Raw genomic sequence first — 17,555 nt, 5'->3', positions numbered from 1 at the left:
TGTCAAGCATTCAAAATGTAACGAGTACTTTTGGGTGTCATGGAAAATATATGGAGTAAAAAGTACATTACTTTCTTTAGGAATGTAGTGAAGTAAAAGTTGTCAAAAATATAAATAGTAAAGTACAGATACCCTAAAAAACGACTTAAGTGGTACTTTACAATAATGCACGATCTCTCCCTATCTGCAAACATGACCAATGGCATAACACCTTAATACTATGTCAATTAAACCAATCAATAGGTATACATAAACATCAACTACATATATTTCTGTAGTGGCAAGCGGAAACATAACCAACACTGTTACACGAGGAAATACTTCATTTCAGTTGTACATAATGACTGTCAAATAGATCAATTGCCCTTAGTCTGCTCAACTAGTGAAATTAAAATGTTCTGATGATAATACCCACCAGAGGGCGAAATCATCTTGAAAAATGCTGGTTGCAAGCAGGACTATAGGATAACTCCGACATCCGCATTATAGAGAGGTAAATCGGAGGTGGATAATGGTTGCAATTGAGATCAGCTGTGCGGGGGATTTGAGTTCATATTGATGCTTTAAATGAGAGATAAGCTGGCAATCTAGCGGCCATCAATTGGCCCAGATTGTTTCACATAGCTTTATTCAAAGACTATAGACTTTTCTTTTTTTTTTAACTGGTGAATAGTTTGTTGATTGATAAAGAGGTCAATTAAATGAAACTATTTCTCAGCTGACTGAGCCAAATAAAGATGCGTACGTGTTCAGCTTGAACATACTTTATTACCCCAACATCAATGTGTAAAAGATGAAGATAAACAGCTTCCCACCTGTAAAATAACAGTGTTACTCTACATACTTGTATGTCTGACTCCTATTCTATTGAGGAAAGTTTTATTTACAATGATTGGGATATGTGGTTGTCTTACCTAGCTACCTTAAGTTGAATGTACTAACTGTAAATTGCTCTGGATAATAAGAGCCTCTGCGAAGTGACCAAAATGTAAATGTAAAATGTTGTTGAAATGCCTGTAGTACTTCAATCCTCCACCAGAGGCTACCATGGGAGCAAAGATGCCATGTCTGTCCTCTCCTCACCCTTTTGGCCCGGTCAATGGCTCATTCTCAATGCCATAGAGAGCTAGCTGAAGGACAGATGGGTCCAGCTCTTAGCTAATGCTGGAAGAGACTCACTGAAATCAACCTCTAAGCAACTGCCGCCATCACAAAAACTCATACTGTAACTAAACTAATTCTGTCCACATACAAACTTGCATCTAAAATCCTCAAAATGTGCTTATGTTAAAATGAAACATTTAAACCAGCCATTATATATACACACCCATGCAGAGACGCACGCAGACATGAACACAGAAGGCGCGATGGACAGACTGTTGCAAGGGGGCAGAAGTGTATGGTCTGAAATAGTAAAACACACACAAGCTTAGGACTACACAATCTTACACACACAGGAATGTTTCTCATACATATGTAGTCTTTCTATCTTGCTTTACATGTAATGATGATATATAATGATTAGGGTCAAAAGATGTTCCTGCTGAGGTCACATGAAAGACAGACAGAGATAAAACAGCTAGTCAAACTGTCCCCTGCATCACACGCACACACAAACACAGAGATCAGCTGCATGGTTTCTCTCTAGAGAAGAGTCAGCTGGACTGCCTCAGCTGTGTGGTTTCTCTGTGCTGGGCCGTACATTTCGCATACACTTCAGTGACACATCAATGTCAAGCAGTGGGCTACCTGTCCATCATATATGACTATAGGACCACCATCATCCACCATACTGCAATTCAGCATTTAGCTGCAAATGCATACAATATCCAATGAACCTGTGATCAATTTTTGTAAATGTTAGGACATGAATTGTGTTTTCCCATTAGACAGTCAATGAAAGTAATATTATGTGTTCCATGTGTAGGGCTGTGGTGGTTTGTCTTAATTTGTACTATTTTCCACATTGTAGAATAATAGTGAGACATCAAAACTATGAAATAGCACATAGTAACCAAAAAAGTGTTATATTTGAGATTCTTCAAAGTAGCCACCATTTGCCTACATGACAGCTTTGCACACTCTTGGCATTCTCTCTTTAATGAGTAGGTGTGTCCAAAATTTTGACTGGTACTATATATATTTGTTTTTAATTTTCCATTAATAAGTTTATTTTTTGTATTTATTTTACTTCCACTTTGACATTAAAGAGTATTTTGTGTGTTGACAAAAAAAATGACAATTAAATCCATTTTAATTCCAGTTTGTAACACAACAAAATTTGGAAAAATACTTTGAGTGTACAAAACAGTATGTCTTTCCATGACATACACTGACCAGGTGAATCCAGGTGAGAGCTATGATCCCTTATTGATGTCACTTGTAAAATCCCCTTCAATCAGTGTAGCTGAAGGGGAGGAGACCGGTTAAAGAAGGATTTTTTAAGCCTTGAGACAATTGAGACATGGATTATGTATGTGTGCCATTCAAAGGGTGAATGGGCAAGTCACAATATTGAAGTGCCTTTGAACAGCGTATGGTAGTAGGTGCCAAGAGCACCAGTTTGTGTCAAGAACTGCAACGCTGCAGGGTTTTTCACGCTCAACAGCGCCCCATGTGTATCAAGAATGGTACACCACCAAAAAGACATCCAGCCAACTGGAGACAACTGTGGGAAGCAATGGAGTCAACATGGCCCAGCCGTCCTGTGGAGTCCATGCCCCGATGAATTGAGGTTGTTCAGAGGACAAAAGGGAGGGTGCAACTCAATATTAGGAAGGTGTTCTTAATCTTTTGTACACTCAGTGTATAATTAAAACCATCTAACTCTAAATCCATGTGTACCCCTCTATATTCCTTGCAGTGTTGAATTTCACAGCTTACAGTATACTCACAAACCCCCTCCTGTCTCTATCTCTCCCTCGCAACAATGTCACAGGGTGCTTTGGTAAACATTATTTCATTCTTGCTCTTTAGAACGTCTGTCGTTCAGAACAGCAGCTCGAACCCACATAGATATGGACAGTGCTTTTCTCACTCAGCAGCAAGTTTAACATAACCTTTTAACAGAATTCACTATTGCATTGATAAGAATAAGAATTCCACTTCCTCATCAAACAAATGAGTGTTTCTCAAATTTAAGGTCGAGATACTAAAAATACACACCCATCGTACAGATGTATGAATTATTTCTGCGGGCCAGCACATCAGTGAACATCAGCAAAGCATGTCTCTCGGTCTCTCTCTATCCCCCTACTCCTGTTTTCTGTACTCCTCCCGCACCTTCTCTCCCCTCTTTTCCCCTCATCGAAACATTTATGAGAAACCAAAACAAGAAGTGGCTTGAATGACTTATATCAGTCTGCCAAGTCGATGTTCGAAAACATCAAAACCTCAGCTGGAGCAGTAAAAACATTCCAGTGAGACTATTGCATTGATTACATAATGGACATAAAGGCAGTGAAGGCGTGAAAGGCACAGTCAGTCACTCTGTCGGCCAGGTGTCATGTTCCTGATGATGACGGACAGAATGCTCTGTCAGGGGCTGCTGTGACAGAAATGTGCCATGGTAATAGAGAACTGGTTCTCTCCCTCTCTCTGAGATTTAAGATTAGTTCTACTGCGCCAGGTAAGCTTAATCAAGCACAGCAAAAAATATTTTGAATACTATTTGAACCCAGGTCTGAACTGGATTCATGGTTGGTAAAAAAGAGAGTCAAGAGGGTTTTCAACAACAAAATGTATTTATTTTTTTGGGGGGGGGTCTTTTTTTTCTATCCAAATAACAACACTTGAAGTCAATACTAACTGTCCCAGTTACCATAAAATATTTGTAATAATCCTATGTCAAAATAAAGAGAAAGGGGCGTCTTTGCATATAAAAACGTTTAACTGTGGTACATCATCAAATAAGACCTAGATAGAGCTCATAAATTCAGCAAAAAAAGAAACGTCCCTTTTTCAGGACCGTCTTTCAAAGATAATTCGTAAAAATCCAAATAACCTCACAGATCTTCATTGTAAAGGGTTTAAACACTGTTTCCCATGCTTGTTCAATGAACTATAAACAATTAATGAACATGTACCTATGGAATGGTCGTTAAGACACTAACAGCTTACAGATGGTAGGCAATTAAGGTCAGTTATGAAAACTTAGGACACTAAAGAGGCTGTTCTACTGACTCGGAAAAACACCAAAAGAAAGATGCCCAGGGTCCCTGCTCATCTGCGTGAACGTGCCTTAGGCCTGCTGCAAGGTGGCATGAGGACTGCAGATGTGGCCAGGGCAATAAATTGCAATGTCCGTACTGTGAGACGCCTAAGACAGCGCTACAGGCAGACAGGAGACAGCTGATCATCCTCGCAGTGGCAGACCACGGGTAACAACACCTGCACAGGATCGGTACATCTGAACATCACACCTGCGGGACAGGTACAGGATGGCAACAACAACTGCCCAAGTTACACCAGGAACGTACAATCCCTCCATCAGTGTCAGACTGTCCGCAATAAGCTGAGAGAGGCTGGGCTGAGGGCTTGTAGGCCTGTTGTAAGGCAGGTCCTCACCAGACATCACCAGCAACAACGTCGCCTACGGGCACAAACCCACTGTCGCTGGACCAGACAGGACTGGCAAAAAGTGCTCTTCACTGACGAGTCGCAGTTGTGTCTCACTAGGGGTGATGGTCGGATTTGCGTTTATCGTCGAAGGAATGAGCGTTACACCGATGCCTGTACTCTGGAGCGGGATCGATTTGGTGGTGGAGGGTCCGTCATGGTCTGGGGCAGTGTGTCACAGCATCATCGGACTGAGCTTGTTGTCATTGCAGGCAATCTCAACGCTGAGCGTTACAGGGAAGACATCCTCCTCCCTCATGTGGTACCCTTCCTGCAGGCTCATCCTGACATGGCTCTCCAGCATGACAATGCCACCAGCCATACTGCTCGTTCTGTGTGTGATTTCCTGCAAGACAGGAATGTCAGTGTTCTGCCATGGCCAGCGAAGACACTGGATCTCAATCCCATTGAGCACCTCTGGGACCTGTTGGATCGGAGGGTGAGGGCTAGGGCCATTCCCCCCAGGAATGTCCAGGAACTTGCAGGTGCCTTGGTGGAAGAGTGGGGTAACATCTCACAGTAAGAACTGGCAAATCTGGTGCAGTCCATGAGGAGGAGATGCACTGCAGTACTTAATGCAGCTGGTGGCCACACCAGATACCGACTTACTTTTGATTTTGACCCCCCCCCCACCCCTTTGTTTAGGGACACATTATTCAATTTCTGTTAGTCACATCTGTGGATCTTGTTCAGTTTATGTCAAAGTTGTTGAATCTTATGTTCAGTGAGGACGTTTCTTTTTTTGAGTTTATATAGTGCATTCGAGAAGTATTCAGACCCCTTGACTTTATCCACATATTGTTATGTTGCAGCCATATTCTATTTTTTTATCCTCCTGAATCTACACACAATACCCCTTAATGACAAAGCAAAACCAAGTTTACGGACATTTCTGCAAATGTTATAAAAATAAAAAACGGAAATATCACATTTACATAAGTACTTTGTTGAAGCATCTTTGGCAGCGATTACAGCCTCGAGTCTTCTTGGGTATGTCGCTACAAGCTTGGCATCTCCCATTCTTCTCTGAAGATCCTCTCAAGCTGTCAGGTTGGATGGGGAGCGTCGCCGCACAGCTATTTTCAGGTCTCTCCAGAGAAGTTCGGGCTCTGGCTGGGCCACTCAAGGACATTGAGACTTGTCCCGAAGCCTGCTTTGTCTTGGCTGTGTGCTTAGGGTCGTTGTCCTGTTGGAAGGTGAACCTTCGCCCCAGTCTTGAGATCCTGAGCGCTCTGGAGCAGATTTTCATCAAGGATCTCTGTACTTTGCTCAATTCATCTTTGCCTTGACCCTGACTAGTCTCCCAGTCCCTGTCGCTGAAAAACATCCCCACAGCATGCTTCACCGTAGGGATGGTGCCAGGTTTCCTCCAGACATGACACTTGGTATTCAGGCCAAAGAGTTCAATCTTGGTTTCATCAGACCAGAAAATCTTGTTTCACATGGTCAGAGAGTCTTTAGGTGGCCTTTGGCGAACTCCAAGTGGACTGTCATGTGCCTTTTACTGATAAGTGGCTTCCATCTGGCTACTCTACCATAAAGGCCTAATTGGTGGAGTGCTGCAGAGATGGTTGTCCTTCTACAAGGTTCTCCCATCTCCACAGAGGAACTCTTGAGCTCTGTCAGAGTGACCATCGAGTACTTGGTCATCAACCTGACCAAGACCCTTCTCCCTCGATTAATCAGTTTGGCCGGGCGGCCAGCTCTAGGAAGAGTCTTGGTGGTTCCAAACTTCTTTCATTTAAGAATGATGGAGGCCACTACGTTCTTGGGGACCTTCAATGCTGCAAAAATGTTTTGGTACCCTTCCCCAGATCTGTGCCTCAACACAATCCTATCTCGGAGCTCTATGGACAATTCCTTCGACCTCATGGCTTGGTTTTTGCTCTGACATGCACTGTCAACTGTGGGACCTTATATAGACAGGTGTGCGTCTTTCCAAATCATGTCCAATGAATTGAATTCTCCACAGGTGTACTCCAATCAAAATCTAGAAACAAGGATGATCAATGGAAACAGGATGCACCTGAGCTCAATTTCGAGTCTCATAGCAATGGGTCTGAATACTTACGTAAATAAGGTATATCTGTTTTTATTTTTAATACATTTGCAAAAATTGGGTATTGTGTGTAGATTAATGAGAAAAAAAATATGTAATCCATTTTTGAATAAGGCTGTAATGTAACAAAATGTGGAAAAACTCAAGGGGTTGAATACTTTCCCAATGTACTGTATCATCATCATCATCACTGAAGATCATATGAAGAGCTCATTTCCAAAATGTTATAACCACATTTGTGTCTTTTCACCAGAAATTATCGCTTATGGGTACCTTCATGTGTGTTGTGTGTAAAATATTACTGTTCTCTGATTTTAATTCAGAGATTTTAAGTGTGTATTAAAATGTAAATCCAGTGTTTAGCTGGAATGGAATGTGATATGTGGTTGTCTCACCTAACTATCGTAATTTAAAAAATATATATTTCACCTTTATTTAACCAGGTAGGCTAGTTGAGAACAATTTCTCATTTGCAACTGCGACCTGGCCAAGATAAAGCAAAGCAGACACATACAACACAGAGTTACACATGGAATAAACAAACATGCAATCAATAATACAGTAGAAAAATCTATATACAGCGTGTGCAAATGAGGTAGGATAAGAGAGGTAAAGCAATAAATAGGCCATGGTGGCAAAGTAATTACAATATAGCAATTAAACACTGGAATGGTAGGATGTGCAGAAGATGAATGTGCAAGTTGAGATACCGGGGTGCAAAGGAGCAAAGTAAATAAATACAGTATGGGGGATGAGGTAGATTGGATGGGCTATTTACAGATGAGCTATGTACAGGTGCAGTGATCTGTGAGCTGCTCTGACAGCTGGTGCTTAAAGCTAGTGAGGGAGGGAGGTAAGAGTCTCCAGCTTCAGAGATTTTTGCAGTTCGTTCCAGTCATTGGCAGCAGAGAACTGGAAGGAGAGGCGGCCAAAGGAAGAATTGGCTTTGGGGGTGACCAGTGAGATATACCTGCTGGAGCGCGTGCTACGGGTGGGTGCTGCTATGGTGACCAGTGAACTAAGATAAGGTGGGGCTTTACCTAGCAGAGACTTGTAGATGACCTGGAGCCAGTGGGTTTGTCGACGAGTATGAAGCGAGGGCCAGCCAACGAGAGCATACAGGTTGCAGTGGTGGGTAGTATATGGGGCTTTGGTGACAAAACGGATGGCAATGTGATAGACTGCATCCAATTTGTTGAGTAGAGTGTTTGGCAGGTGCGAGCAGCGGTCGGTTGAAGAGCATGCATTTAGTTTTACTTGGATTTAAGAGCAGTTGGAGGCCACGGAAGTGGAGGTTAGTTAACACAGTATCCAACAAAGTGCCCGAGGTATACAGAATGGTGTCGTCTGCGTAGAGGTGGATCAAAGAATCACCAGCAGCGAGAGCGACATCATTAATGTATACAGAGAAGAGACTCAGCCCGAAAATTGAACCATGTGGCATCCCTATAGAGACTGCCAGAGGTCATGACAACAGGCCCTCCGATTTGACATACTGAACTCTATCGGAAAAGTAGTTGGTGAACCAAGCGAGGCAATCATTTGAGAAACCAAGGCTATTGAGTCTGCCAATAAGAATGTGGTGATTGACAGAGTCGAAATCCTTAGCCAGGTCGATGAATACGGCTGCACAGTATTGTCTCTTATCGATGGCGGTTATGATATCGTTTAGGACCTTGAGCGTGGCTGAGGTGCACCCATGACCAGCTCTGAAACCAGATTGCATAGCGGAGAAATTACGGTGAGATTCGAAATGGTCGGTAATCTGTTTGTTAACTTGGCTTTCAAAGACCTTAGAAAGGCCTTAGAAAGACCTTAGAAAGAGAGGGTCCAGATTGTCTAGCCCGGCTGATTTGTAGGGGTCCAGATTTTGCAGCTCTTTCAGTACATCAGCTATCTGGATTATGGTGAAGGAGAAGTGGGGGAGGTTTGGGCGAGTTGCTGTGGGGAGCGCAGGGCGGTTGACCGTGGTAGGGGTAGCCAGGTGGAAAGCATGGCCAGCCGTAGAAAAATGCTTATTGAAATTCTCAATTATTGTGGATTTGTCGGTAGTGACAGTGTTTCCTACCCTCAGCGCAGTGGGCAGCTGGGAGGAAGTGCTCTTATTCTCCATGGACTTTACAGTGTCCCAGAACTTTTTTGAGTTTTTACTACAGGATGAAAATTTGTTTGAAAAAGCTAGCCTTAGCTTTCCTAACTGCCTGTGTATATTGGTTCCTAACTTCCCTGAAAAGTTTCATATCACAGGGGTTATTCGATGCTCATGCAGAACGCCACAGGATGTTTTTGTACTGGTCAAGGGCAGACAGGTCTGGAGTGAACCAAGGACTATATCTATTCCTGGTTCAAATTTTTTTTAATGGAGCATGCTTATTTAAGATGTTGAGGAAGGCACTTTAAGAATAACCAGGCATCCTCTACTGACGAGATGAGGTCAATGTCGTTCCAGGATACCCTGGCCAGGTCGATTAGAAAAGCCTGTTCGCTGAAGTGTTTTAGAGAGCGTTTGACAGTGATGAGGGGTGGTCGTTTGACTGCAGACCCATTACGGATGCAGGCAATGAGGCAGTGATCACTGAGATCTTGGTTGAAAACAGCAGAGGTGTATTTGGAGGGTGAGTTAGTTAGGATGATATCTATGAGCGTGCCCTTGTTTACGGATTTGGGGTTGTACCTGGTAGGTTCATTGATCATTTGTGTGAGATTGATGGCATCAAGCTTAGATTGTAGGGTGGCCGGGGTGTTAAGCATGTCCCAGTTTAGGTCACCTAGCAGCACGAGCTCAGAAGATAGATGGGGGGCAATAAATTCACATATAGTGTCCAGGACACAGCTGGGGGCAGAGGGTGGTCTATAGCAAGCGGCAATGGTGAGAGACTTATTTCTGGAAAGGTGAATTTTTAGGAGTAGAAGCTCAAATTGTTTGGTTACAGACCTGGATAGTATGACAGATCTCTGCAAGCTATCTCTGCAGTAGACTGCAACACCGCCCCCTTTGGCAGTTCTATCTTGGCGGAAAATGTTATAGTTAGGGATGGAAATTTCAGGGTTTTTGGTGGTTTTCCTAAGCCAGGATTCAGACACGGCTAAGACATCCGGGTTGGCAGAATGTGCTACAGCAGTGAATAAAGCAAACTTAGGGAGTCGGCTTCTAAAGTAAACATGCATGAAACCAAGGCTTTTACAGTTACAGAAGTCAACAAATGAGAGCAGCTGGAGAGTAGGAGTGGAGCTAGGCACTGCAGGTCCTGGATTAACCTCTACATCACCAGAGGAACAGAGGAGAAGTAGGATAAGGGTACGGCTAAAGGCTATAAGAACTGGCCGTCTAGCACGTTCGGAACAGAGAGTAAAGGGAGCAGGTTTCTGGGCACGATAGCATAGATTCAAGGCATAATGTACAGACAAAGGTATGGTAGGAAGAGAGTACATTTGAGGTAAACCTAGGCATTGAGTAATGATGAGAGAGATATAGTCTCTAGAGACGTTTAAACCAGGTGATGTCATCGCATATGTGGGAGGTGGAACAACATGGTTGGTTAAGGCATATTGAGCAGGGCTAGAGGCTCTACAGGGAAATAAGACAGTAATCACTAACCAGGACAGTAATGGACAAGGCATACTGATATTAGGGGGAGGCATGCGTAGCCAAGTGATCGTATGGGTCCAGTGAGGGACACAGCGATTCAGACAGTTAGCAGGCCGGGGCTAGCAAGCTAGCAGGCCGGGGCTAGCAAGCTAGCATAAGGGCCTTAGAGGGACGTCGCGATGGTGGAAAGTTGTTTTTGCCTCCTCGTGCGGTGACGTTGATAGACCAGTCGTGGAATTAGTAGGGTTCCAAGTACCAGAGGGGTCCAACAATGCACTAACTAACCATACATCACTCTGGATAAGAGCATCTGCTAAATTACTAAAATGTCAAATGTAAATGTTTTACATACAGATCTCATATTACTGTATTGATTAATACAAAATATATATAGGTATATTGATGTCACAAATTATAATTTTATTAAAACTATTGTTATTGGTTGCATTTGACTTTGTAAAACCTATCAGTACTACTTATTTCTCTGAACGTGAGACAGATATATAGCGTTTTGCGGACCATGTATGTAATTGAACAAGGCCATGACATGATTAGATACACACACCTTTCATAAGTTCTTTAAACAATAAAAGCAAATGTACCAACATTTCTGAAAATGTATATATAGCGTTTTGGAATCTCTTCATATCTCATTATCTGAGCAGAACTAACAAGGTCTCAATTAGAGCCATTTTATCATTTAAACCCAACCTGACATAAAATGTCCTACTCTCCAAGGCATGTCTTCACTGTAGATGGAGTGCTAGAAGAGTCATGATGATTAAGTATAATGTGGCCTTATTATGCCTACTCTGATGTGTCCTCTCCAATTGAGTAAATCAAATCAAATTGTATTTGTCACATGCAACGGGTGTAGACTTTACCATGAAATGCTTGCTTAAAAGAGCCCTTCCCAACAATGGAAGGGTGCTTAAAAAATAACATTTTAACTCAAGAGGAATAAAATAAAATACACAAGAATGGAGCTATATGGGACCCGATTCAGGAAACTAGGCGTATGTCGCAAGTCACGACTTCACAGGAGAACTTTTTTTTTTTAATCAAAATGAGTTTTTTGGCAGAAATGCCTTCTCAAACATGTGAACTTTCGTGTGCCTTCATAAAACTTGCATGCTATCTGTAAATACAAAAAAAAGTACAATTACGAGCCTGGTTTAGACACAGAAAAAGGCAGTAATCTTCCCGCTAGCGATGATTGTCTGAGATAATGAGTGGGCTGGACATGCCGAGAGACGAGTTCGGATTGGTCTGCCATATAGAAGGCTTCTGTCTATTTGAGCACGTCAGTCTGTGTTGGTAATCCTGTCGAATGCAGCTTTTTTTTAATGTATTGTGTAGTGGAGCTGCATAAGTGTTGCGCTCCACTTTCTGGAGGATCAAGTTTTGTAATAAGTGGAATTAGAGTATGATAGCTTAGGAGATGGAGAAAACCCGTCTCCGGATTACATCTTCAAACTAAGGGCAACCGTGGTATGGCATTCCTGACAGGGAGACGCATCCATCATGCATGATGATGTATACAGGTAAGATAGCTAGCTACATTTTCAGATATTATACGTTTCTAATTTTGACAGAAAGTGGTTTCATTTCAAGCTAAAGTGTACTGTTAGCTAGCTAGTTAACGTTAGCTGGCTGTTTCCCTAGGTGACATTATTCGCTTCCCAGAGCTGTTTGCTTTTCTTGTTAGAGCCTAATGTTAGCTAGCTAACATTGAACCTGGTTGGTTAGCTCCCAGCACTGTGGCATTGTTGGCACTTTGTTCATTGTTGTTTAACTAGCTAACGTTAGCTGGCTGGCTCGTTAGATAACATTACGTGACGTATGTACAACACCTGTTGAATATGGCCGGTGTCAGTAAACGTCTGCAAAAAACGTAATGAAATTGTTGCCAGCAGGGCTGGTTAGGCTGTTTTCATGTTATCCAGAGGTAAACAAATCTAAGGAAGTCTCTAGATTTTGCTTGCCTGAAGTAGAGTATCTCGTGATAAATTGCAGGCCACACTACTTGCCTAGAGTTTTCAGCTATACTTTTCGTGGCTGTTTATTTACCACCACAGACGGATACTGGCACAAAGACCGCACTCAGTCAGCTGTATAAGGAAATAAGCAAACAGGAAACCACTCACCCAGAGGCGGCGCTCCTAGTGGCCGGAGACTTTAATGCAGGGAAACTCAAATCAGTTCTACCTCATTTCTATCAACATGTTAAATGTGCAACCAGAGGGAAAACAATTCTAGATAACCTGTACTCCACAAACAGAGACGCGTACAAAGCTCTCCCCTCGCCCTCCATTTGGTAAACCCCACCACAACTCTATCCTCCTGATTCCAGCTTACAAGCATACCCACCCTCGTCACACCCTGACCTGACCAAAATAATACAGAAAACATAGATAACTAAGGTCAGGGCGTGACAGTAAGGTCTACACCTGTTGTATTCGGCGCATTTGACAAATATAATTTGATAGATTACCTTCCTAAAACATTAACAGACACATTCATCTTACTCATGCCATTGTGACTTAATTAGTCCTCCGTATGAACTATTCCAATTCAAATCCCATTCACTTTTATTTTGTAAGAGGAAACTTCATGTTTGGTGAAGAATTGGTAGACACAAGGCACATGACAACAAAGAGCACGTACAGTATAACATTTAATACAATCGTAACTTAAAACAAAAACAAGTTGAGGAATTTGATAGATGCTTCACTCTTAGATCTGAATGGGAGAGATCTATATCTATGCCCAGGGGGTAGGATGTTATATCCTTCTAGCCTAGGACTGTTCTCATTGGAGTATAAAGTTCTGAATTTTATGGCAGGATAGGAGCAGAAGCAGAGAGACAGAGTGGAGGGAGCAGAAATGTGTAGGGCTCAAACCAGGATCCCTGCCACAGAGGGAAGTATATGAAGCAAGTGTTACCCACTCAACCAGACTTTGGTCCACATTCGTTTTTCTTTTAAAAGTAGTACTGTGAGGTATGAGAAATGGGACGTCGAACTCTCTGGCTTATTGTATTTTCAAACAATGTAAGGAGACGAAAAGGCAGGCATGGTTTGTAACTTTTTAAATCATATAAGCCCATGTAAAAGGGCAAGTAATTTCTTCATTCGGTTCAGACAACTTTTGGCCAAAGGGTTTTAGCCATCAACTTCATGATATCCTACGAAATGTGAATTTCAAAGTTGTATTAAATGCAGAGGCAAGTTCAAATGTGAAGTGTAGGCTACTGTTGTATCAAATCAAAGTTTGTCGCGTATACAGGTTTTCAGATCTTATCGCAGGTGCAGCAAAATGTATGTGTTTCTATCTCCAACATAATACCTGGCAATACAAAACATCAAAAGTTAAACGAGAGGAATTAAGAAATATCAGAATGAGCAATTTCAGTCAGGAATATATATATTCAGACCACTTGACTTTTTCCAGATTTTGTTAAGTTACAGCTTTATTATAAAATGTATTAAATGATTTTTCCCCCAATCAACCTACACACAATACCCCATAATGACAAAGCTGGGCCACACAAGGACATTCAGGAACTTGTCCCGAAGCCACTCCTGTGTTGTCTTGGCTGTGTGTTTAGGGTCATTGTCCTGTTGGAAGGTAAACCTTCGCCCCAGTCTGAGGTCCTGAGCACTCTGGAGCATGTTTTCATTCAGGATCTCTATGTACTTTGCTCCGTTCATCTTTTCCTCGATCAAGACTAGTCTCCCAGTCCCTGCTGCTGAAAAACATCCCCACAGCATGATGCTGCCACCAGCATGCTTCACCGTAGGGTTGGTACCAGGTTTCCTCCAGACGTGACTCTTGGCATTCAGGCCAAAGAGTTTAATCTTGGTTTCATCAGACCAGAGAATCTTGTTTCTCATGGTCTAAGAGTCTTTTGGTGCCTTTTGGCAAACTCCAAGCTGGCTATCATGTACCTTTTACTGAGGAGTGGCTTGGAAGAGTCTTGGTGGTTCCAAACTTCTTCCATTTAAGAATGATGGAGGCCACTGTGTTCTTGGGGACCTTCAATGCTGGAGAAATGTTTTGGTACCCTTCCCCAGATCTGTACCGACACAATCCTGTCTTGGAGCACTACGGACAATTCCTTCGACCTCATGGCTTGGTTATTGCTCTGACATGCACTTTCAACTGTGGGACCTTATATAAACAGGTGTGTGCCTTTCCAAATCATGCCCAATCAATTTAATTTACCACAGGTAGACTCCAATCAAGTTGTAGAAACAGCTCAAGAATGATCAATGTAAACAGGATGCACCTGAACTCAATTTTGAGTCTCATAGCAAATGGTCTAAAACCCTATTTACATATGTATTCAAAATAAAAAAACAGATAACTTATGTAAAAATATCTAAACCTGTTTTCACTTCATCATTATGGGGTATTGTGTGTAGATTGATGAGGAAATGCTTTTTTATTTTAGAATAAGGCTGTAACGTAACAAAATGTGGAAAAAGTCAAGAGGTCTGAATACTTTCCGAATGCACTGTATCTAGTCATATCAGTTTAGAACACAAAGGATGCATTCTTAAAGTATTCAAACAGGGCCAAAGTGTCTGACTCACTGAAGATGATGATATACCCTTGCTAACTGTTTGGCTCAAATATTCTCTTTAACTCACTAGATCCGTATTTGACTCATACCTGGGTTTAAGTCTACTGAACAAAAATATAAACGCTGCATGTAAAGTGTTGGTCCCATGTTTCATGAACTGAAATAAAAGATCCCAGACATTTTCCATACTCACAAAAAGCGTATTTCACTAAAATGTTGTGCACAAATTTGTTTATGTCCCTGTTGGAGAGCATTTCTCCTTTGCCAAGATAGGTGTGGCATATCAAGAAGCTGATTAAACAGCATGATCATTACACAGGTGCACTTTGTGCTGGCGACAATAAAAGGCCAATCTAAATTGTGCTGTTTTGTCACAACACAGATGTCTCAAGTTTTAAGGGAGTGTACAACTGGCATGCTGACTGCAGGAATGTCCACCAGAGCTGTTGCCAGAGAATTTAATGTTAATTTCTCTACCATAAGCTGCCTCCAAAGTCATTTTATAGAATTTGGCAGTACGTCCAACCGGCCTCACAACCGCAGACCACGTGTAACCACGCCAGCCCAGGAACTCCACATCCGGGCTTCTTCACCCGCGGGATCGTCTGAGACCAGCCACCCAGACTGCTGATGAAACTAAGGAGTATTTCTGTTTAATAATGCCCTTTTGTGAGGAAAAACTCATACCGATTGGCTGGGCCTGGCTCCCCAGTGGGTGGGCATGGCTCCCCAGTGGGTGGACCTACAATATGCCCTCCCAGGCCCACCCATGGCTGCGCCCCTGCCCAGTCATGTGAAATCCATAGATTAGGGCCTAAATTGTTGCATGTTGCGTTGATATTTTTGTTCAGTATAGTATTTGAAATCGCTCAAATGCTTTAGCTGTGCTTGATTGAGCTTGCCTGGAACAATGGGACCAATGGAATAGTCCTCAAAGTCCAAACCCCACCCCTCTGACACTCTCAAGCAAATGCGCAAAGATACTATTCGAACCCAGAACTGAGTTTGATTCATTAGCTCTTGTGGACAAAGACCACCAACTCAGTCGATCACCATGTGGAAAATGCCCTGCTTTTATTAGTCAAATGATATACATTTTTTTCACCCTGCATGTGCATCTGCCCCAGTGCTGAAGCCTCTGCACCCCTTCTACTGTCCTCTGCATTGTGAAGGCCATGGCCACATAGAATTCCTGAGAGAGGCATGGCATCCTGCCCCAGAGAACTGCAAGCACAGCATAACTCCACAAATACAATGTCAGAGGAAAGCCCAAACACTTTCACAAAGATGCATAGCCACCACACTGTGAACACAGTCTTAGGGAGGCATTCGGTTGATTAATTTTTGAAAAATATTGTGAATAATTAGTAGTAGCCGTACTGTGCTGTCGTTAACTTTGGTAAGTCGAGTGTAGTGGTCTACTTTTATGTTTATGTTGTTTGCCGATAAAAGTCAGTGGTTTAAGGTTCTGCGCTGTCCATTGTGCTGAATCAGTCTTGGGGTGCAAAACTCACCGGAAGAGCAGTTTAGATTTTGTTTGAACATTTTCGCTGGGTGGGATACCAGCGCTGCAGAATACAATAACTTTCTTTCACTGTTATGAGCAAACTATCCTACACATAAGACAAAGTATTGCTACTTCTGAAACGTTGCACTTGACAGTCTAGGCCTACATACACCCATTAATGTATCTACACACTGCATCACACAGACATACATACTCCAACACACAAACACGTCTTCTGATAAATCACCACGACTTACACACAAAATAGAAGATGATGAAAGATTTTCATATAAGTGTCATGGCTAATGTAGAAAGATGCTCACTCAGTATGAAATGACTGCCTCTCAGTGGCCCCCAAGCGACTCCACTGGTTTGAATATAGGGACTTTCATAAGTCTAACTTCGCAGTAATTGAATCAAAAATACTGATGGGGGCATTTTGTCTCAAAGTTAATGATTCTACAACAATGCCGGATTGTTTTGTTTTCAAATGTATGGCTCTCACTGTTTCACCCATTGAGAAACGGAGACTGCTGAAAGCACACCGCTGCAGAGGCGAATCCCCCCACGCCACTACAGAGAACAGACCTCGCACTAAAAGAAAGAAGCATGCAGGATGTCTCACCGCTCGTGGTTGTAGTCGACTTCGATCGCTTTCCACAGAGACACTGCAGCATATGCGCACCTTTCTTCAGGAAAAGCCTCAGAATCTTCATTGATTTGAGTTATAGTGTTTCCTCGTCAATTCACGCAATCTGACACTATTACGATGGAGGTTATTGAGGTACAGCCACCTCAGGTCGATCACCGTGCTATCCAGATCCCTGGCTTCCCTCAGCAGATCGAAAACCACAGAAAAGCCTCAACAAAGCGACCCGATACATTACACCGACACATCCTGATATATTTATCATTGATGAGAATTCCAAAAAAAACACCCATGGCTCCATGAATTGCAAGCTATGCCACAAGGACTTCAGAATAATATCCCATAGTCTATGCCTCTTCTCGATTTTACTAGCAGACGTAAAACGAGGTGTCCTCTGGTTCAAGCGGGCACGCTAAAGTTAAACCGCAGGGTAGAGTGACAGCGTCGCCGTGGATGAGGTAATGCGCCTTGTTCATCCTTGGTGGTAGGCTACAGTGGTGCAAAAAGCGTGGGGTGCGAGGGATACCAGGGCATGTCAGAGTGAGA

The 17,555-nt window shown here is 42.6% G+C and overlaps 1 protein-coding gene across 1 annotated transcript in view; it reads right to left on the bottom strand.

The window, feature by feature from the left end:
• The window catches only part of LOC120018848 (fibroblast growth factor 12-like), a 63,695-nt gene extending 46,364 nt beyond the window's left edge, over positions 1-17,331 (bottom strand). Inside the window, exon 1 of the mRNA XM_038962068.1 lies at positions 16,986-17,331. Within this exon, the coding sequence (XP_038817996.1) occupies positions 16,986-17,076 (91 nt within the window). The 5' untranslated portion in view covers positions 17,077-17,331. The remainder of the gene's footprint in view (positions 1-16,985) is intronic.
• Positions 17,332-17,555: the final 224 nt, after the last annotated feature.

This window comes from Salvelinus namaycush, chromosome 23 (assembly GCF_016432855.1).
Source record: "Salvelinus namaycush isolate Seneca chromosome 23, SaNama_1.0, whole genome shotgun sequence".
Classification (NCBI taxonomy): Eukaryota; Metazoa; Chordata; class Actinopteri; order Salmoniformes; family Salmonidae; genus Salvelinus; species Salvelinus namaycush.
This window is presented reverse-complemented; position numbering and strand designations above follow the sequence as displayed.